Raw genomic sequence first — 23,258 nt, 5'->3', positions numbered from 1 at the left:
CCCCCCCCTAAAAAAAAATAGTAAATCTTGCCCCAGGGCAAAACCCTCTACAGTAAAGGCTTGGGATCCCTAGAGGAAGGGCATGGCTAGGACCCTGCCTCTAAATGGGTAGAAAGCAGACCACAAAGACAAAGACTCTGGAGTCCTACTATCCTCAGAGGGAGGAACCAACCTCAGAGGGAGACAATGTGGACTCCACACCCACAGCTGAAACATCAATAGGGAATGGGTCCCAAGCACAGAAGGCTGTCCTAGATGAGATCAAAAGGAACATTGAAAACCAAAAGAGAAGAGGTGGCCAGGTGACTCACTGAGTAAGAGCACTGGCCCCAGTGTCGGGATGACCTGGGGATCAAATCCTGGGCTCAGATACTTAGTACTACACCAAGAAATAACTGGCCTTGTAACCTTGAGCAAGTTACTTAACCACAATTGCTTTAAAAGAAAAAAAAAGAAAACCAAAAGAGAGACATAGAAGACAAAATGAATAATTCTCTCAAAACAAAAATAGCAGAATTAGAAAAACATTATAATGAAGAAAACATCTCTCTAAAAAGAAAAGTGTATGATATGGAAAAGGAGCTACAAAAATTAACTAAGGAAAATGTTTTGCTAAAAACTAGAATCAAACAAATTGAAACAAATAACTCTATGAGGAACCAAGAATTAGTCAAACAAAACAACAAGAATGAAAATTAGAAAAAGAGGTAAAATACCTCAATGGAAAAATAACTGACCTGGAAAACAGATCCAGGAGAGATAATCTGAGAATCATAGGCCTACCAGAAAATCATGATGAAAAAATGAGCCTGGACAACATTCCTTAAGAGCTCATTAAGGAAAACTTCCCTGAGATATTAGAACCTGAGGGTAAAATAGAAATTGAGAGAATCCACCGTACACCTGCTGAAAGAGATCCCAAACTGAAAAGTCCTTTAAACATTGTGGCCAAACTCCAGAACTACCAGATAAAAGAGAAAATACTTCAAGTGGCCAGAAAGAAACAATTCAAATATCAAGGGTCCACAGTGAGGATCACACAGGATTTGGCAGCCTCTACACTGAAAGATCGGAGGCAGTGGAATACAATTTTCTGGAAGGCAAAAGAGCTCAGGTTACAACCAAGGATCACCTACCCAGTGAGACTGAGCATATTCTTCCAGGCAAAGAGATGGTCATTCAACAATATAACAGAGTTCCAGACCTTCTTGATAAAAAAAAGCCAGAACTCAATGGAAAATTCAACCTCCAATTATGAGATGCAACAGTGATTTAGAAAGGTAAACAAGGAAAACACACACACACCCTGCTATTTGATAAGAGCAAACTGGTTATAGACAAGTACAGAGTAAGTGTATAAAATACACAAAATGACTATAAAAAAATTCTTATTAAGGGCTACAAAGGGACTGCCATGGAAGAAAGGTAATGAATGAGTGGAAAAGGGTAAATTATGCCACACAAAGAGGCATAAAAACTGTATAGCAGAGGAAAAGAAGGGAGGGAGATGGGAATCATATGAGCTTTTCCCTCATTGGTTCTGGTGCAAGGAGGAAATAACAACCTGTTAAACATAGGACTATATGGAGAAGAAACGCAAAAAGTATCATTTCAGAGGGAAAGGGGAGGGAGAGGAGCTTTGCATGAGATTTGTTCCTGTCACTCTTGGTGCAAAGAAGAAATAACATACTTCATTAAGTATAAAAATATCCTACAGGCAGTAGGAGGGGTAAAGGGCTACGAAAGGTGGGGGGGGGTTAGTAGGGAGGGAAGAAGGAAGGGGAAAGGGGAGGAAAAGGGAAAGGCGCTTATAAGGGAACACTGAGGGAGGCGGTGGTCAAAAGGAAAACTATTAAGGGGGGAAAGGGAGAAGGGGGGAAAATATGAACATTAACAGGGACAGGAATAGGATGGAGGGAAAGAAACAGATAACAATCATAACTGTGAATGTGAATGGAATTAACTCTCCCATAAAACGGAGACAGATAGCAGAATGGATTAGAAATCATAATCCTACAATATGTTATTTACAAGAAACACATCTGAAACAGAGGGATACACACAGGGTAAAGGTAAAAGGCTGAAATAAAATATATCACACCTCAGCAACAGTTAAAAAAGCAGGGGTAGCAATCCTTATCTCAGATAAAGCAAAAGCAAAAATTGACCTAATTAAAAGAGATAAAGAAGGAAATTATATCCTGTTAAAAGGCACCATGGAGAATGAAGCAATATTCCTAGAGGAGAAGGTAAAGGAATTAGAGGAAGAAATAGATAGCAAAACTATACTAGTGAGAGACCTTAATCTCCCCCTCTCTGAACTTGATAAATCTAACCTCAAAATAAACAAGAAAAAAGTTAAGGAGGTGAACAGGATTTTAGAGAGGATAGGTATGATAGATCTCTGGAGAAAATTGAATGGGGATAAAAAGGAATATGCTTTCTTCTCAGCGGTTCATGGCACATACTCAAAAATTGATCACGTTCTAGGGCATAAAAAAACTCACAATTATTAATACTAAATGCATCCTTCTCACATCATAATGCAATAAAAATTATATGCAATAAAGGGCCATGGAAAGACATACTAAAACTAATTGGAAATTAACAATTTAATCCTAAAGAATGAGTGTGTCAAACAAGAAATTATAGAAACAATTGAATTTCATTCAAGAGAATGATAATAATGAGACAACATACCAAAATTTGTGGGATGCATTAAAGGCAGTTCTTAGGGGAAGTTTTATATCCCTGAGTGCATACATGATTCAATTAGAGAAAAGGGTGGTCAACGAATTGGGCATGAAATTGAAAACCCTAGAAAAAGAACAAATCCAAAATCCCCAATTAAATACTAAATTAGAAATATTGAAAACCAAAGGAGAGATTAATAAAATTGAAATTAAGAAAACTTTTGAATTAATAAATAAAACTAAGAGCTGGTTTTATGAAAAAACGAACAAAATCTATAGACCCTTAGTCAATATGATAAAAAAAAGAAAGAAGAAAACCAAATTATGAGTATCAAAATGAAAAGTGTGTATCTACCTCCAATGAAGAGGAAATCAAAACAATAATTAGGAATTATTTTTTTAATTAGGAATAATTAGGAATTATTTTTCCCAATTTTATGCACATAAATTTGACAATCTTAGGGAATTGTATGGATATTTACAAAAATACAAGTTCTCCAGATTAACTGAAGAGGAAGTAAATTACTTAAATAACCCCATCTCAGCAAAAGAAATTGAATTAGCCAACAGTCAACTCCCTAGGAAAAAATCTCCAGGGCCAGATGGATTTACTAGTGGATTCTATCAAACATTAAAGAACAATTGATTCCCGTAATGTACAAACTATGTGGGAAAATTGGTGTAGCAGGAGTCCAACCAAATTCTTTTTATGACACAAATATGGTACTGATACCTAAATAAGGAAGAGATAAAACAGGGAAAGAAAATTATAGACAAATTTTCCTCATGAATATAGATGCAAAAATTCTAAATACAAAACTAGCAAAAAGACTACAACAACTTATCTCAAAAATAATACATTTTGATCAGGTAGGATTTATTCCAGGAATGGAAGGATGGTTTAATATTAGGAAAACCATCAGTATAATTGATTGTATGAACAATAAAACTAGCAGAAACCACATGATCATCTCCATAGATGCAGAAAAGGCTTTTCACAAAATACAACATCCATTCCTAGTAAAAACATTAGAAAGTATAGGAATAAATGGAGCCTTCCTTAAAATAATAGGTAGCATCTATTTAAAGCCATCAGCAAGTATTATATGTAAAGGGGAGAAGCTAGAAGCATTTCCCATAAGATCAGAGGTGAAACAAGGGTGTCCACTGTCACCCCTCTTATTCAATCTGGTACTAGAAATGTTAGCAGTAGCAATTAGAGAAGAAAAAGAAATCAAAGGAATCAAATTAGGCAAAGAAGAGACCAAGCTATCACTCTTTGCAGATGATATAATGATATACTTAGAGAATCCTAGAGAATTAAGTAAAAAACTACTTGAGAAAATAAATAAATTTGGCAAAGTTGCAGGATATAAAATAAACCCACTCAAATCCTTGTCTTCCCTTTATATTTCCAATGAAATTCAACAGCAAGAGATAGAGAAATCCCATTTAATGTTACTGTAGACATTATAAGATATTTGGGAATCTACCTGCCAAAACAAACCCAGGACCTATATGACCACAACTACAAAATACTTCACACAAATAAAGGCAGATCTAACTAATTGGAAAAATATCAATTGCTCATGGCTGGTTCAAGCTAATATAATAAAAATGACAATTTTACCTAAATTAAATTATATATTTAGTTTCATACCAATTAGTTTACCAAAAAACTTTATATAGTTAGAAAAAATAGTAACAACATTTATTTGGAAGAATAAACAGTCCAGAATATCAAGGGGATTAATAAAAAGAAATGCTAGGGAAGGTGGGCTAGCTATACCAGATTTCAATCTGTATTATAAAGCAGCAGTCATCAAAACTACTTGGTACTAGCTGAGGAATACAGGAGTGGATCAATGGAATAGATTAGGCACACAAGATTCAGAAGTCAACAACTATAGTAATCTATTGTTTGATAAACCCCCAGGCCCTGTTTTTTGGGATAAGAACTCACTATTTGACAAAAACTGCTGGGAAAACTGGAATATAGTATGGCAAAAACTGGGCATAGACCATTATCTAACACCATATACCAAAATCAAGTCTAAATGGGTGCATGATCTAAGTATAAAGGTTGATATTGTAAGCAGTCTTGTAAAACAAGGAATAGGTTACCTGTCAGAATTGTGGAGAGGGAAAGACTTTATGACTAAAGAAGTATTAGAGAACATTATAAAATGTAAAATGGATTATTTTGACTACATGAAATTGAAAAGTTTCTGTACAAACAAAACCAATGTAACCAATATTAAGAGGGAGGTGGGAAATTGGGAAAGAATCTTTACAACCTATGTCTCTGACAAAGGACTCATTTCTAAAATATACAGAGAATTGAGTCAAATTTATAAGAATACAAGTCATTCCCCAATTGATAAATGGTCAAAGGATATGAACAGGCAATTTTCAGAGAAAGAAATTAAAGATATCTATGAGCATATGGAGAAATGCTCTAAATCACTATTGATTAGAGAAATGCAAATCAGAACAACTCTGAGGTACCACATCTCAACAGTCAGTTTGGCTAAGATGACAAAACAGGAGAATGACAAATGCTGGAGAGGATGCAGGCAAATTGGAACACTAATGCATTGCTGGTGGAATTGTGGACTGATCCAGCCTTTCTGGAGAGCAAACTGGAATTATGCCCAAAGGGCTATAAATACTTTCATACCCTTTGATCCAGCAATACCACTCCTAGGGTTATATCCCAAAGAGAACATAGAAGTGAGAGGAAGACCCATATGTACAAAAATCTTTATAGAAGCTCTTCTTGTGGTGGCAAAGAATTGGAAATTAAGGGGGTGCCCATTGATTGGGGAATGACTGAAAAAGTTGTGGTATACGCACGTTATGGATTACTATTGTGGTATAAGAAATGAGTAGCAGACAGTCTTCATACTTACCTGGAGAGTCTTATACAGACTGATGTTGAGTGAGAAGAGTAGAACCAGGAGAAATTTGTACACAATTACAGACACAATGTATGTGTGATGACCAAGTTTGATAGACTGGACTCTTAGCAATTTAGTGATATAAAAGTCATTCCCAAAAGACTCATGATGGAGAGAAATATGTGCATCTAGAGAAAGAACTAGAAAAAACTGAGTTTATATTCAGGTGGAAGCAAAACACCTGATCTTTTTCCTTCTCTTGTTTGGTTTTATGTCCTCTTTACCATTTTTCATTCCATCTGATACAATCCATCTTTATAACCTGACTAATGTATAATGTGTTAGTATTTTCGGATCCTATACTTGACTATATGCCACCACAGGGAGGAGGGGAGGGAGGGGGACAAAATGTGAAACTCAAGGAATTGTGGAATTGAATCCTGTAAACTAACAGGAAACAAACAAATTAATTAAGAAATTAAATAAATTAATAATAAAAGCAAAGAAATGATAAGCTGAATGATCTTAGAAAAACATGGAAAGACTTGTATAAAATAATGAAGAACAAAATGAGCAGAAGCAAGAAAGCATTGTATATGGTAACAGCAATATTTTTTTAAGAATAACTTTGAGTGAATAAATCATTTTGTCTATTATAAATACCCAATTTAACCATAAAGTACATATGGACAAAGACACTATCTATTTCCAACTAAAGAAATAATATATGTATTTGTGTCTAATGTTGGCCATCACTAGGGTGGAGCATGGGGGAGGGAAGAAAAAAAAAAGAAATATTGATAACTTTGTCATATATTTAAAAATAATTTTAAGTTATACATAATAGATTTGCAGTTTCATGTATAATCATCGTTTTAATTATGATATGTTATTGAAATGCCTATTTTATTCCCCGATTAAAAATAAAATAAATGGGAAAAACACTATACCCTGATATTTGTTATAAATTTCATCTTTGTAATGGAAGCCTGACATCACAGAGTTCCTGAGATGTGGTGTCTTTCCATATGGAGAACCCAGGAAGGCTGATTTTTGTAAAATCATGATGTTGACTAAGGGAAGTACCTTTGAGAGGCTGGAGCATGTATGGATGTTTTGCAAATGGTTCTACTCAGCTAACCATAAAGTGAAGAAAAGGTTTTTGTTTGAAGGATGTCAAAAGGGGTGACACTTTCAACTCTGGCCTCTTTTGCCTAATTTTCTTTTGACTTATGGGAATACCACTTATTGGTTTTCCCATATCAACCTTGGGAATTTCAAAAGGTCAGAAGAGCAAGCCATTAGAAAAAAGGAGCTTAAGTCAAAGTTAGGCTTTCAATGTCCCAAGGAGCAAAGATTGACTTTTGGAGTGATCTGAAGAACCCTACCCCATCAATAGCCAGTCAGGTATGAACTTGGTGGGACCAATCCTATATAGGAACTGAATTAAGTTTCTAACCTTAGTCACCAGAGACTGTGATATGAGGGGACGGGGTGGGAAGGTAGTGGTGGCAGCCGTACGTTCTTACATTGGTTTTTGCTTTGAAGTAAATATCTTCTTTAAACTACCTTATGTTAAGTGGTTAAGTAGAATGAGAGTACTAGTTATAGTTCATTAACAATGGGGAGAATATAGCCAGTGGGTTCTTAAACCATGGCAGCAGAGAAAAAGGAGATTCTACAAAACCTTTAGGATACCTTAGAATGCTGAGAGGGAGATGAAGCAAGCCTGACTGAGACAAGAGAGCCAGAAAGTAGGTGAGGAAGCAGGTTGGAAAGAAAGCTGAGTTGGCAAGGCTTTGAGTGCCATGGTTAAGAATTTTAAATGCCAGTTTGTTGTTAGAAGGTTATTAATAATGTAGTTTTGTTTTTATTCACTAATTACTTTCATAACTCTGAATAGGGTTCACAAAGGACTGAGTGGTTTAAGGGGAAGCTCAGCTTTCAAGAATCTAGAAATTTGGAAAATTTTAGAGAAAATAGTTCCTGTTTGGTACCCGTTCACTGGTCCCAGAGCCTCTTGCCCATGGTAAAAGGACAAAAACAAAATGGAGTATCAGCTTGAGAGAGCCTTAGGGGACAGCCCTGCCTTAGAGCATGAATCCTCTTGGGTGGAGAGAGCCTTCTGGAGATCCAGATTGATCTTAATGGCTTGAGGAAAGCTGTCCTGTCAGTGAAGCAACAGAAAAATCCTAGCAGTGATGGAGGATTGTAGGGCCCTCTTAGTGCAGCATTTACATTTTCAAAGGCAGATCTCTGCCAGGAGAGCCCCACTTAGACCTCAGAGTTTGATGTACAATTTCTGAGGTTGCTTCAGCTCTCCTATTTATCTTTCAGCAAATACTGCTTCAAAAGACTTTAGGTCACTAAGGGTTTCTTTCAGGGAAAGGAATGAGTTCAATTGATCCCCTTAGACCAAAGATCCTCCTGAAGAAATGCACCTTAGTTCCTGTTTAAAATCGACACTTTGCTGCTGCTACATGTAGAAAACTTCATGAGAAATTTAGAGTTGCCATCCAAAGGCAGTGATGTTTGGATTCTAGCATCTCAGGAGTGAAATCATATCAGATGCCTTTAAAATATTGGAAGAATTATTTTGATTGATATAAACAGGGAGAGGGAGGGACCTGTGCTGTTTCTTAAAGCAGCTTAATTCTTGAGTGCATTCAGGATGTTGATTTGTTGACGGGGAAGTTTGAGAGAGATTAGAACTGGGGGAAATGGGCAAATCCTCTCTTTCCCAAACTGAGAGATGTGTGCTGCACTCAATGCCTGTAATGGGAATGCAGATTTGGAAGATCTTCCCTGCCCCTAGGCTAAAGTGCACCTGAAGCCTGGGGTGGGAGGCTTGTTTTTCAGTAGATGCTTCTTGATTGGCCAGTGAGTCAATAAGGTTGTTACATTCTCTGAGCCAGGAGAAGGCTATATAAACCCTGATGTGTAGCTTTGTTTTGGGGCTCACTTTGAGAAGTGTTCTGTGATTTGATATGGATTCTGAGAAGCCATTATCCTGAGCCCCCCGGATTTGAAAAAACCCAGATGTTGAAACCCAGATGTTGACTGGGTATGGATGTAATGTTTGGACAGTTTGAAATCTGTCTACTAGATCTGTTTCTGTCTTGATAATTCTGTCTGTGTACTTTGAAGTTCGGGGTGCTGACCTTTTCCCCTGAACAAGGTAAACGATATATGTCTGACTGATTAAGGTAAGCTTGTAAACCCGTTTTGAGTTGCTTTCCTTTATCAAAGCAGATCCAAGAACCTGTGCTGGCAGCAAACCCTGAGGACGCTTGGGGTTCTTGCTGCTACAATGCCTTAGGACAGAGTGGAACATCAAGGTGGCACAATCCCTTACACTAAAGAGATAATCCTAGAGGCCTCCTTTCAGCAAATGACTTGGCATCTACAGCTAAACATGCAGTGTTCTGATGAAGTCAGTGCTGTGCTTTCTTAGCTGGTCTGTGAAATCACTAAAGTAACAATGTGTGTGCTCTTCTCTCTGCATCTGGGGACGGTTTAAGGAATGACTCCATATCAGAAATTTCTCACCTTATTCTCTGTGTCAAAGAAGCAGTAGGGAGAGGATTCTGGGAAGCTGGTAGAGTAGGTCAGAAAATTCCAAGCTCTCAAGATTTCCACCTGCAAAAGAATTAAAATAAAATCTTAGGGTGAACAAAGTGTGGGTGGAGATAAATAAAAATAGGGTACAACTGAGGTCCTCCTGGGACAATTTGAGAAGATTGCCAGAAAAATCCCAGGACAAGGTTTGGTCCTTGTGAAGAGTAAACACCTCTAGGCTTGGTTCCATTTTAACTACAATCTACAAGTTAGATGGTTTAGAGGGTTAGATGGTTTGAGAAATTGCCTTGGCCCCAACCACCAGAACTTTTACCCCAGGATAGTGAGGGAAGTTAGGTGTATGCGCCTGAGAAGATCGTGGGAACCTCTGCTGATAAGGAATGCCAGACCCAGCTGTGCAGCAAAGAGCAGCAGGGGTGAGAAGGAACCAGCACACTTCCGGTGAGTGCAGAAGCAGAAAAGCCCCTGGCTGTGGGCACTCATAGGAAGTTGGAGGTTTGGCTTTGATACCAGGCTAGAGGGAAGGACTGAAGATTTGGGGCAAGAGGCACCATTTCCCAAACCCCAGGGCTAGAGGGGATTACAAAAATAAAGCTATTTCCACAAAAATGCACAGGCAAAGGAGAAAGAATCCAACCTTAGAAAGCTATTATGGGAATAGAGGTGACCAGGATTCATCTTCAGAGGAGGATATTGAATTAAAGAAACTCCAAAGAGTAAGTTACAATGGTCACCTGCCCAAAAAAGAATTCAGAGAAGATCTTAAAAAAAAAAGACTTTAAAAATCAAATGACAGATTGAAGAAAAACTAAAAAAGAGAATACGAATAATCCAGGAAAAACAAGGGTATGAAAGAAAAGTCAACCAATTAGAAAAGGAGATCCAGGATCTTAAGGAAGAAAATGCTATTTTGAAAATTAGAATTGTGTAAAGTGAAGCCAGTGAAATTATAAGAGATCAAGAAATGATTAAACAAAATCTGAATAATGAAAAAATAGAAGATAAAGGAAAACATTTTAAAAGAAAAACAACAGACTTGGAGAATAGATCAAGAAGAGAAAATATAAAAAATAATTGGACTTATTGAAAGTTACAATCAAAAAAAGAATCTCGATAGAATAATACAAAAAATAATAAAAGAAAACTGTCCTGAAGCATTAGAACAAGGGGGGAAAGTAGAAATAGAAAAAATCTATTGATCACCACTTAAAAGAGATCCTATAAGGAAAACTCAAAGGAATATCATAGTCAAATTCCAAAACCTCTAGCTCAAGGAAAAAAAAAAACACTAAAAGCATCAAGATTAAAACAATTTAAATATCATGGTGAAACAATTAGACTTACACAAGACCTAGCAGCAGAGAACTTCAAGGACTGCAGGTCTTGGAACACAACATATTGAAGAGAAAAAGAACTGGGTCTCTAGCTAAAAATATCATACCCTGCAAAGTTAAATGTTATCCTGAATGAAAAAAAAATGAAAATTTGATAAACTTTCAGACTTTCAAGACTTTATTTAAAAAATATCCTAAGCTTAATAGGGGATTTGACGTTAGAAGAACCAAGAGAAATATAAGGCACATAACAAAGACCGATTATAAGGGATTTAAGATTGTTTACTTTTTATATATGTAAAATATAAAAGGAATTTCTCAGATTATTGTTTTTTTTTTCTTTTTGGAAGGCAATTGGGGTTAAGTGACTTGCCCAAGGTCACGCAGCTAGTTTTTGTGTTAATTATCTGAGGCCGGATTTGAACTCAGGACCTCCTGACTCCAGGGCCAGTGCTCTACTAGCCACCCCAATTTCTCAGATTCTTAACAATAATTGGGTAGCTAATAAAAGATTGGGATAAACCTGAGTATGATTTGAATTTAAAAATAAAACTATTTAGGAAAAGCTTAAAAGAGTATTTTATACAAATAAGGGGCAAGAGGAAGAATTCATACAGAGGAATTAGATGTAGGAGGAGGGCTGGCAGTTCTGATAACCTACTTTCATTGGGAATGGGTTTTAAAGGGAATAGTACATATATATTTAGGAGAGTATAAAAGTCTTCTAAATTCAGAATAAATAAAATGGTAGGGGCCTAGGGAGAGGGGAGAGGACAAGGGAGGGATCTTTAGAGGGGAAGGTGAGGGACTAGGTAAAATAGGGGTATAGAAGGGTGTTTAGATTTATGGGAATGGGAGGATAGGGGAGGGATCCTTGGAGGAGGGTAGGCAAGTCATAGGAGGGCAAGGTAGTTGGTAGAAGTAAAGTATAAGAGGCAGGAGGGATAGGAAACGAGATATAATCATACATAAAGACAAAGATCAGGAGTAGAATAGGTTTGAGAAAGTATATATCTATATATGTTTATATATGTATGTGTATATCTATATCTGTATCTATATTTATAGCTATAAAGCAATGTATCTAAATTTTATTGTGACCTTCTGGGGTGGGGGGATTTGGGGGAAGAAAGAGTAAAGTGAAAAAAGTACACAGCAGAAAAAAAAAAAAGAAACCTCACTAGGAAGCTAAGAAAAGATAGATAATTCTTAGCATGAGTATTATTTATCATACAGGCTTTTTTGAAATGAAAATTTATTGTTAAATATTTTGAGTCCTCTCCTATGTTCTGCTATGCATGCTACATGCTTTTTCCCCCCTTTCTAACTTTGTATTTAAGTCCCAATATTTAAATTTCTGATATGTTTTTGTTTCCTTTCTCTATTCTATATTTGTGTTCTGGTGTTTGAGTCTAAAATAAAATTTTGGAATCAAAAGAAGAACAGTAGGCTTAGACCTGTGAATCTTTACCTTCCATCTCTTCACTTGACTATGAGCCTCGTTCGGGGCCTAGTCCCTTCTTGCCTGGATTATTGCTCTTAATTGGACTCGGCCTCCAGTGTCCACCTCCTATAACATCTTACCTTTACGTGACTGTCAACTTGTGATTTCTTTCCACCCCCACCCCCCGAGGGCAATTGGGGTTAAGTGACTTGTCCAAGGTCACATGGCTAGTTTTTGTGTTAAGTGTCTGGGGACGGATTTGAACTCAGGTCCTCCTGACTCCAGGGCTGGGGCTCTATTCACTGTGCTACCTAGCCGCCCCTAACTTGTCATTTCTTACATAAATATGACCACATCATTTCCTTGCTCTGTAAACTCTATCAGCTTCCTACTTCCTCTAATATCAAACACTAAATTCTCTATTGGGCATTTAAAACCCTTCATAACCTGGCTTCAACCTACCTTTCTCTTACTCTCCGTCCCCTTTGTTATATTCTACATCTAAGCAAACCGTTCTTCTTCATGCCACTCCATTTTCCACATCTGTATCTTCATGCCACTAGCTCCCCCTAGTGCCTGGAATACACTCCATCCTCCCCTTGACCTCTTGGAATCTCTTGTTTCTTCCAAGGTGCAGTTCTGGTGCCATGTGATCTCCGACATGAGGCATTTCCTCATCCTCCAGCTGCTGTGTATCCCCCACCAAATTATATTGTAATTATTTTGTAGCTATTTCATATCTATTTATATGTGGAAAGAAATAAAGAAAAAGGAAGGAGGGAAGGAAAGAAGGAGGGAAGATCGAAAGGAAAAAAGAGAAAAGGAATCGAAGAAAGGAAAGTAATGCTTCTGTCTTCACTCTTAGTGTACCAACTTTCTATCTGGAATTGGATTGCATGTTTCATCATGAGTTCTTTGGAATTGTGGTAGGCTATTGTATCCATCAGAGTTACTGTATCTTTCAAAGCTGATTATCTCTACAGCATAGTCCAGTTATCTCTTAATTGCCAAATGTAATAGCCTTTTCTCAATCCTCGTCCTTCTTGACCTCTTTGCAGCCTTTGACACTGTAAAACACTCTCTTCTCTCGAATGCTATGTTCCCTCTAGGTTTTCCCTACTCTGCTAGTTCTTCTCCTACCTGTATGAGTGATCCTTCTTTGACGACTATGCTGGATGTTCATTCAGGTTCCTCTAGATAAATATGAGTATCAACTAAAGCTCTCTTCTCCTTCTATACTATTTCTCTTGGTGATCTTATCAGCTCTCTTGTATGCAATTATCAAATCTATGTTGATGACTTGCAAATCTACTAATCCAGTCTTAACTTCCAGGCTCACCTTTCTAACTACCTATCGGACGTCTTGAACTGGATATCCCACGAACACCTTAAATTTGATGTTCCCCAAACTGAATTCACCTCCTCCCAAAACTTTACCTCTTCTTAATGTTCCTGTTACAGTTAAGGGTACCGCCAGTACTACAAGATCACAAATTTGGTCCCTTCTTTGACTCCACTCTCTTCTGTCCCCTTTCTCATATCCAATCTGCTTAAAAACTCCATTGATTCTACTTTCCCCAAATCTCTCATATCTATCTATCTATCTATCTATCTATCTATCTATCTATCTATCTATCTGTCTGTCTGTCTGTCCGTCAATACACTTATTTCCTCTGATATTGCTACTACCCTAGCTAACAAGACTAAACAGGAAAATGATAAATTCTGGAGATGTGGGAAAATTCAAACACTAATGCATTGTTGGTGGCATTGTAAACTGATCCAGACATTCTGGAGAGCAATTTGGAATTATGCCCAAAGGACTATAAAACCCTTTGACTCAGCAATACCACTTCTTGGTCTGTATCCCAAAGAGATCATAAAAACAGGAAAAGGACCCACATATACAAAAAAAATATTTATAGCAGCTCTTTTTGTGATAGCAAAGAACTAGAAATTGAAGGGATGCCCATCATTTCGGAGATAGCTGAGCTATCTGTGGTATATGAATGTAATGGAATGCTATTGTGCTATAAGAAATGATGAGCAAGGAGACTTCAGAAAAACCTGGAAAGACTTATATCAACTGATTCAGAGTGAGGGGAGCAGAACCAGGAGATCATTGTAAACAGTAGCAACATTGAGTAATGACTGACTGTGATAGACGTAGCTCTTCTCAGCGATGCAAGGATTTAAGAAACTCCAGAAGACTCACAAGGGAAAATGCTATCCACATCCAGAGAAAGAACTTTGGCATCTGAATGTGAATGGAAACATACTGTTTACTTTCCTTTTCTTTTGCTCTTTTGTTTTGCTTCTTCTTTCTCATGGTTCCTCCCATTAGTTCTAATTCTTCTTTACATCATGACTAATGTGAAAATATGTTTAATATGAATGCATATGTAGAAACTATATCAATTGCATGCCATGTTGGGAAGGGGAGAGCAAAAGGAAAGGGAGAAGATTTGCGACTCAAAATCTTATGAAAGTGAATGTTGAAAACTAAAAATAAATCAATTTTTAAAAATAAAAAAAAAATAAAAATGTTAAAATAAAAAAAAAATAGAACCCTACCTTTTTCAAGCCTGTCCTGGTATCCCTTGATGTTAGTACCTTCCTTCTGAGATTATCTTCCAATTACACTGGGCAGATCTTGTTTGTATATAGGTGTTTTCTGTTGTCTCCTGTATTTGATTGTGAGATTCTTGGGATTAGTAACTGTTTTTTTTTCCCCTTTCTTTGTATTCTCTGTGATTAGCATAGTGCCTGGCAGATGTGAGGTGTTTAATTAATGCTTCCTGAGTAGTTGTTTTTGACCTGTTTTTACTTCTCCATATAGTGATTCTAATCGAAGAAAACCTTTCCTTCTTCAGCTCTCACAAAGTAATTCGGTCCTTAAAAAAAAAACAAACCCAACGGCAAAAAACACGTGTACTTTACATTAAAGTTATCTGTCTATGCAGCTTATTGCTTTTTAGATTGTAAGCTCTATAAGGGTAGGGACTGTGTCTTATCTAAACTTTCCATCTATATGCAATGTTCACTTAATGTTGCTGAGTTGAGTAGGGGAGATAGTCTGAAAAGGTGGGATGGAAGAAAAAACTCCTTCATTAGATTTTAAAGACTTAGTGGAATCACTTAATCTAGGTGAAACCATTTATACTGGAAAGAGCCCTGGATTAAATCAGGGGACAAAAGTTTTATTTCTATATCCATCAGTGATATACTGTGCTAATTTGAGGAGTTATTTCTCCTATCTGTAAAATTAGGGATCTGGACTAGATTTATTATGCCCCTTGCAGTTCTGGCATGTGATTCTATATAGTAAGAACTATGTGTCTATAGGAACGAAGTTTTAAAAAATTAGCACAAATAAGTGAAGCTAAGTATCTCAAGGTTATATTTTTTTTAAATTAGGTAAATAAGGAGAAGTAAGTTTTGGCCCTTTGAATGACAGATTTCAGAGATGTTATTCAAAAGTCAGCCTCTAAGATGTTTAAAATTCCCACAGCACAAAGGACTCACCATTCTTATTTTAAAATAGAAATTGTGTGATAGATATCTAATTCCCTGTGGTTTTAAATTTCATTCTAACACCCACTAGTCTACAAAAACAACACTAACATATGCCTGGTTTTATTTACCACCAGTAGATCCTATAGTTTATTTGTGAAGAAATAGAAATTGAATTTCCCTCAAGGTCCTAACACTGTTTTCATTTTCTCTCCAATAGCTTTAGACCCATCCAAAGATCCCTGCTTGAATGTGAAGTGCAGTCCCCATAAAGTGTGTGTAACTCATGACTACCAGACAGCTGTGTGTGTGAGCCGAAAGCAGCTGATGCAGAGGTAAGAAGGCCTGGCTTGACTGAGAGGCCCTTGTAAGTAGATATTCTGCAGACCTGGGAAGTGTAACATCCACCTTAGAAGAAAGGCTTTTGAGAGTTTGGGCCTGCTGATTTTTGTTATTTTGCATCACTCTAATTGTATGTATATCTGGAGGATATTATATTTTTGGAGAAAATTAGGAATAATGATCAGAGCAGAAATTAATATAGTCCTTTATAATTTACAAAGCACTTTCTTATACTTTTTCATATTTGATCCTCACAAGCCTGTAAAGTGAGTAATACAAGTATTACTATGTAAATTTTACAGACAAGGGGAAACTGGGTGTCAGAGAAGTTAAATGATTTGCTCAGAAATCAAGAAAATCTAATGCCCAAATATTATATGTACAGTGACTACAGTAATGTAAATACATTCAGTGTGGAAATGCAAGAAAATTTTAGTTAAATAGAATGGTCAGTATTGTATCAGACTATGAAAGTTAAAGGATATGTCCTTCCTTTTAGTTAATAATTTGTAATAATTTAGTTAATAATTGCTTTCACTGGGACTGTAAAAAAAAAGGAATTTGGGTGTTTGCTGGGAAGTTATCTGTTGCAACAAAATGTATCAACAATTTCATTCAGAAGATCTTACTCACAGACACAGCTAGAAAGTGTTAGAGGTAGGACTGAAACTCAGGTCTTCTGACTCCAAGACAGGTGCTCTTAGGATTACACAACATTTCTTGTATGGTCAGGAATTATTCTTGGGTTCCTTATGAGTGAGCCTAATTCCCATCTTATAAAAGCAGAAGTTGATAGCTAATGTGAATTGCTGAATAAATTGTTCCTATTGTTAATTTTGCATCATGGAGGACAAGACATATAGTACCCCCTCTAAGTTGCTCCCCCAACTTGCACTTGACCTCATAGGGTGATACCTCAAAGGATGGCAGCTACTGCTGGGTTTTAGGGTAGAGTCTTTGGTACTTGGAGCTAGCTCTGGCCTGCTTGAACCAGTTGTTAAAATTTCAGTATGAGTATTTAAACCTTGGAAATCAACAGCTATCAATAAGAGGTTGATTTATTCTTTGTTTATTGTCTATACTTAAGAAAGTGTTAATAGTGAAGATTAAAGTTAAAAATGCATATATGCTCTTCCTGAGGTAGTCAATATGGCAGAGCATTCAGCCAAGTTCTCCTAACGTTCCCCTCTGAACAACTTCAAAATGCCTCAAATCAAATACTGGAGTTGCAGAACCAAAAAAAAAAAATGTTCTGGGTTAGACATTCTTCTAGCCCAAAACAAGTCAGGAGATCAGAAGGAGAGATCTATGACATGGGAGTGGAGCCTGGCCTGGATGCAACCCTAGTCATGGTGCTGATAGGAGTAGCAGGAGCTTTGGGGGCTCTCAAGTCAGAGTTGGTAAGGGGACCTGCCTGTGATCAGAAAGAGATTACAGGGATCCACTGTGCTTGCACTGGATGCAGGACTGTGTGCTGTTTGGCAACTCCATTGCTTATACCCACTGCTGGGTCACATTTAAGGGCAGAGAGGACCACTTTCAGTCACAAGGAAGTGGAGGAGTCAGTTAGCAGGATCACTTTCAGTCACACGGAGTACCCTAAGGAACAATATCACTTATAATCTCAAGGGATCCTTCCTGGGTTGTTTGTTGTTGCTGATGACCCTTCATTCCTGAAGAGGGCCAAAGAACAGTCCAGGAGAACAGTGACCATATCTCTCCTCAGATCACATCACATTGGGAGCACTGAAAACTTACACACCCCAAGAACTAACTCTTAAAACAGCAGTTCAAAAAACCTTGAAGCTTGGGACAGTACTGCAAAAACAGTACTAAGAGGAAAATTTGCATCTCTAAATGCATACATCAATAAAAGAGCAGACCAATGAATTGGCATGCAACTAAAAAAAAAAAAAGGATGAATTAAAAATCCTCAACTGAGTGCCAAAATGGAAATCCTAAAAATAAAAGGAGAGATGAACAAAATTGAAAGTAAAAAAAAAAAAATCCCATTGTACTAATAAAATTAGGAGTTGGTTTCATGGAAAAAAATCACAATACAATAGATAAACCATTGGTTAATTTGATTAAAAAAGAATGAAAACCAAATTAATAGCCTCAAAAATGTAAAAAGTGAATATATATCAACAATGAAGATGAAATTAAAACAATCATTAGAAACTATTTTGCCTACTTGTATGCCAGTAAAACTGATACTCTAAGTGGAATGGATGAATATTTATAAAATTATAAATTTCCCATATTAACAGAAGAGGAAGTAGAATACTTAGATAAACCTATCAAATACAAATAAATTCAACAAGCCATAAATGAACTCATTAAGAAAAATCTCTAGCAACAGATGGATTTACAAGTGAATTCCACCATATATTTATGGAACAACTAATCCAAATACTACATAAACTATTTAAAAAAATAGGTAAAGAAGGAGTTTTACCAGATTCCTTTTATGACACAAATATGGTTTTGATAGCTAAACAAGCAATGACAGAGAAAGAGAACTGTAGGACAGTTTCTTTGATAAATATTAATGCAAAAAAAATTTTCATAAAATATTAGAAAGGAGATTGAACCAATATATTAGAAAGATCATATATGATGATCATGTGGGATTTAGTTCAGGAATGCAGGGCTGGTTCAATATTAGGAAAACTATAAGCATAATTGAACATATCAGTAAGAAAAATGATTATCTCTTTAGATTCAGAAATAGCTTTTGACAAAATACACCTATTCCTATTAAAAATACAAGAAAGTGTTGGAATAAATGGAGCCTTTATTAAAATGATAAGCAGTATCTATCTAAAACCAAGAGCAAGCATTATTTGTAATGGTGATAATCTTGAAGCCTTTCCACTAAGATCAGGAGTGAAGCAAGGATGTTCATTATCATCACTGCTATTCAGTATTGTATTAGAAATGCTAGTTCTAGCAATAAGACAAGAAAAAGAAATTACAGGCATAAAAAGAGGCAATGAGGAAACAAAACTATCATTCTTTGCAGATGATATGATAGCATACTTAGAGAGAATCAACTAAAATGGTTAAAATAATTAACAACTTTTGCAAAGTTGCAGCATATAAAATTAACCCACCTAAATCATCAGCATTTCTGTATATTGCCAATGAAGTACAGTAATAAGGGATAGGAAGAGAAATTCCACTAAAAATAACTGCAGACAATATAAAATACTTGGGAATCTTCCTGCTAACACAAATCCAAAGACTATATGAACACAATTACAAAACACATCACAAAAAATAAAGACAAACCCTAGCCAAGGAAATATTATAAAAAATGACAATTCTACCCAAGTTAATATACTTATTCAGTGCCATACTGATGAAACTACCAAAGGATTATTTTTTGGAGTTAAAAAAATACTAACAAAATTCACCTGGAAGACCAAATAGTCAAAAAGGAATCAATGGAAAACAAAACAAAACAAAACAAAACATGTAGATGAAAGTGGCTTAGCAGCACCAGATTTCAAATTATGTAATAAATTGGTCATCATCAAAACAATATGGTCCTGGCAAAAAGTAAATTATAATGGTGGATTAGTGGTATAAATTGGGTTTACAATACATAACAGTAAATGACCATAGTAATCTATTGCTTGATGAACCCTGAGATCCAAGCTTTTGGGACAAGAACTCATTATTTGACAAAAATCACTGGAAAACTAGTTTGGCAGAACATAGGCATAGACCAGGGGTGGGGAACCCTGCAGTCTTAAGGCCATGTGTGATCCTCTAAATCCTCAAGTGTGCCCCTTTGATTTGTTCTGTAAAGTTTGGGTTCATTCAGAGGGCTGCACTTGAGTACCTAGAGGGCCCTATGTGGCCGCAGATTCCCTACCCCTAGCATAGACTATTAACTTGAATATACCAACATAAGGCCAAATAGGATAAATGCTTTAGACATAAAGGATATCATAAATAAATTAAAGGAGCATGGAAAACATACCTCAGATCTATGAATAAAGCAAGAGGTTATAACCAAACAAGACATAATGAGGATCATAGGAAATAAAATGGATTATTTTGACTACATGAAATTAAAAAGGTTTTGCACAGACAAAACTGATATAGCCAAAATTAGAGGGGAAGCAGGAAACTGGCACAAAAAAATGACACCAAGTTTCTCTGATAAGACCTAATTTTGCAAATATTTAAGGAACTAAGCCAAATTTGTTTAAAAAAAAAAATAGAAGCCATTGCCCAACTGATAAATGGTTAAAGAATATGAACAGGAAGTTTTCAGAAGAAAAAATAAAAACTATTAATAGTCACATAAAAAAGCTCTAAATCACTTTTGATTAGAGTATTGAAAATTAAAACAGTTCTGTGATACTACCTCACACCTATCAGACTGGCTAACATGACAGAAAAGAAAAATGAAAAATGCTGGTGGGGATGTGGAAAAAATGGCACACTAATTGCCTATTGGTAGAATTGTGTGCAAATACTGTGGAGAACTATTTGAAATTACACCCAGAGGCCTAAAAATCTTTGCATATCCTTTGACCCATCAATACCACTACTAGGTCTGTATCCCAGAGAGATCAAAGAAAAAGGGAAATGACTTTTTTGCACAAAAATATTTATAGCAGGTTTTTTTTTGTTGTTGTGGCAAAGAATTGGAAATTGAGGGAGTGTCCATCCATTGGGGAATGACTGAACGAATTATGGTATATGATTGTAATGGAATACTACTGTGCTATAAGAAGTAATAAGTAGGATGGGTTTCAGAAAAATCCAGGAAGACTTATATGAACTGAGGTAAAGTGAGGTGAGCAGGACCAGGACAACTCTTTACACATTATCAACAATATTGTGATGATGATCAACTGTGAAAGACTTAGTTACTCTTCTCAATATAGTGACTCAAAACAATTCCTAAGGACCCATGTTGAAAAATGCTTTCAGTCTTCAGAATGAGAACTGATGAACTCTGAGAACATATTGAAGCATCCTTTTTTTTTTTTTACTTTGGTTATTTTTCTTTTCAGTTTTTTTTTTTTTTTGCATGGGGTTTCTTTTGTAATGTGGTTAATATGGAAATGTTTTGTATGACTACATAAGTATAATCAAAATCATATTGATTGCTTTCTCATGGGTTGTGGGAGGGGCAGGAGGGAAATCTAGAATTTTAACCAAATATAGAAATATAGAATTTTAACCAAAGTTTAAAAAAAAGAATGTGTTTATTTAATGTAATTCAGAAATATTTAATAAATAAAACATATTGACACACAAAAATGTATATACATATAATTTTTTTGGACATCCCAGTTGTTAAATATTTATCAGTACATCCCTGTTTATTGGTCCTAAACCTTTATTGGCATGCTTCCCTAATCATCCAGTAGCAAAGGCATTAACTACAATAGGACGGTAAGTAAAATAGTTTTGAAACATTTTCCCTATAAATCTGGGGAGCATTTGCCCATAAATACACACAGTATCCATATGAACAATGGGCACAATGATAGTGAGGCATGTGTTAACAACTTAAGTGGCCAATCCTGCTAATTTCCTTACTGACGCTACTGGGTCGAGAAGTCCTTTTTCTCCTATGAAGTTCTCACAAAGCTTTCTCATTGATGTAGTATCTCTCTTGAAAAGTGTGTTCAGCCAAACACTAAGAGCCTGTTCCTCTCTGTAGATCATCTCTCTATAGATAGCCAAAGCTAGCACCCTCTGAAGTCCACAGCTCTTTTTGTTGCCACCCAAAATCATTCTCCTTTAAATATTCTCCAGCTTTTTCATATGACTATAAATTCCTTTAAGCTCTTCATCGGAAAACTGTTCATTCATATCCTTTGACCATTTATCAATTGGAGAATGATTCATATTTTTATAGATTTGACAAAGTTCTTTACATAGTTGAGATATGAGACCTATATCTGAGAATCTGTCTATAAAATTATTCCCCCCGATTTTCTGCTTTCCTTTGAGTGACCACTTCTCTGTATTAATTTCTGGAATTGTACCTTTTCTTTTTCTATTGTGGCTCAGATTCTCTCAAACTAACATCCCGGTGACTGGATGGGGGTTCTCCACCTGGGCTAATACCTCTGTTGATAGATGTCATGGCTTATGGTGGAAGTTGGAACAAGAAGTTCTCTCCTCTTCCCATTTTGAGGTCATTCTTCATAAGATCCTCAGCCTGTTTAACTCTCCTGAATTCTCAACAGGGCTTAGCTATTTTAAAGCCATGCTGAGACAGCTATGGGGGGGTGGGGGGGTGGGGAGGCTTATCTAATGGTACTGCTGCCTTCTGCCAAAATCAGAGAGATATTTATATTTTAATAGAGATAAGAGTGCAGCCAAGTCAGTTGAGACTGGGTTTGGGGATGAGGGGAAGCACCAAACCCATCTCTTTTTGCTCATAAATATACTCTCACATAATTACATGATAGCCCCGCATGCCTACCCTAGGTCTGACAGGGCACCTAAAAGAGTCTTCTTACTTCTAGTCCAGTTCTCTGGAGCCAAGAATGAGAACAGATTGTTTTCTCCCTCCCACTGTTATAACCCATTCTTCTACTTAACTGTTTTCCTTTCATTCTTATTACAAAGCAGAACCAATTTTGCTATCTTTCTCCATCACTTTCATGCTCCCCTGCCCAAGCAAACACTTGGTCCACTTGAGACTTTCCCAAGGTTTCAATCACTGTAGGGGAAAAATAGAGGACAAAATAAGAAACAATGGGAAATTTATACGTTTTTATACTTTGTCAATGCTTTAAAAAATATCTTTCATTTCTTAATTGTTCTCCCTTTACCATAGTAGAACACTCTTTTTTTGTCCAGTGAGTACAGTTAAGCAAAACAACTCATACATCCATTCCTAGTCTGAAAATGTATACCTCATTTTGCACTTATTAGCTAAACCCTTCATATTTCATCATCAAGTCCTCTGAAATCCTAATCAGTCTCTGCATTGATATGTGTTCTGAAGTCTTTCAGTCTTTTCCTTTAGATTGCTGTGGTCATCATGCATGTTTCTGTTCTGGCTCTGCTCACTTCCTTCTGCATTAATTTATATAAATCTTCCCAAATTTCTCCAAAAAAGTGAAACATTTTCAGAAGTCTTGAAACCTTACTCTAGTAATCATCACTGCTATTCATAGACAAAATGGGGCCAGGGCTAACTTCATGATTCCTTTCTTAACCTTTCACTAACTCATCTCATCTTCAATTTAAAACTAGCAATTTAAGTTTGCTTCATGTAAGCATAATAATAAACATTAGGGTTACAAAAAGCAAAAATAAAACAATCCCTCTTTATAAGGAGTTAAACTTCTTCTCTTGGAAGCTCTATCCAACTCTCCCTTCCTTTTTATTCTTGTGCTCAAGTATAATTTTTCATCTGTAAAATAGGAATTTTGGACTAGATTAGACAGCCTCTAGAATTTAGATT

General features: G+C 36.3%; 1 protein-coding gene across 1 annotated transcript in view; it reads left to right on the top strand.

Annotated features, from left to right (window-relative positions):
* The window catches only part of SPOCK1 (SPARC (osteonectin), cwcv and kazal like domains proteoglycan 1), an 875,982-nt gene that overhangs the window by 538,575 nt on the left and 314,149 nt on the right, over nucleotides 1-23,258 (top strand). Inside the window, exon 4 of the mRNA XM_069091897.1 lies at nucleotides 15,684-15,798. Within this exon, the coding sequence (XP_068947998.1) occupies nucleotides 15,684-15,798 (115 nt within the window). The remainder of the gene's footprint in view (nucleotides 1-15,683; nucleotides 15,799-23,258) is intronic.

The sequence above is a fragment of the Petaurus breviceps genome, unplaced genomic scaffold, assembly GCF_028583685.1.
Source record: "Petaurus breviceps papuanus isolate PSGF00001 unplaced genomic scaffold, PetGlider_PUasm1.0 189, whole genome shotgun sequence".
Taxonomy (NCBI): Eukaryota; Metazoa; Chordata; class Mammalia; order Diprotodontia; family Petauridae; genus Petaurus; species Petaurus breviceps.
The sequence above is the reverse complement of the archived record's forward strand: the minus strand, read 5'-3'. Positions and strand labels throughout refer to the sequence as shown.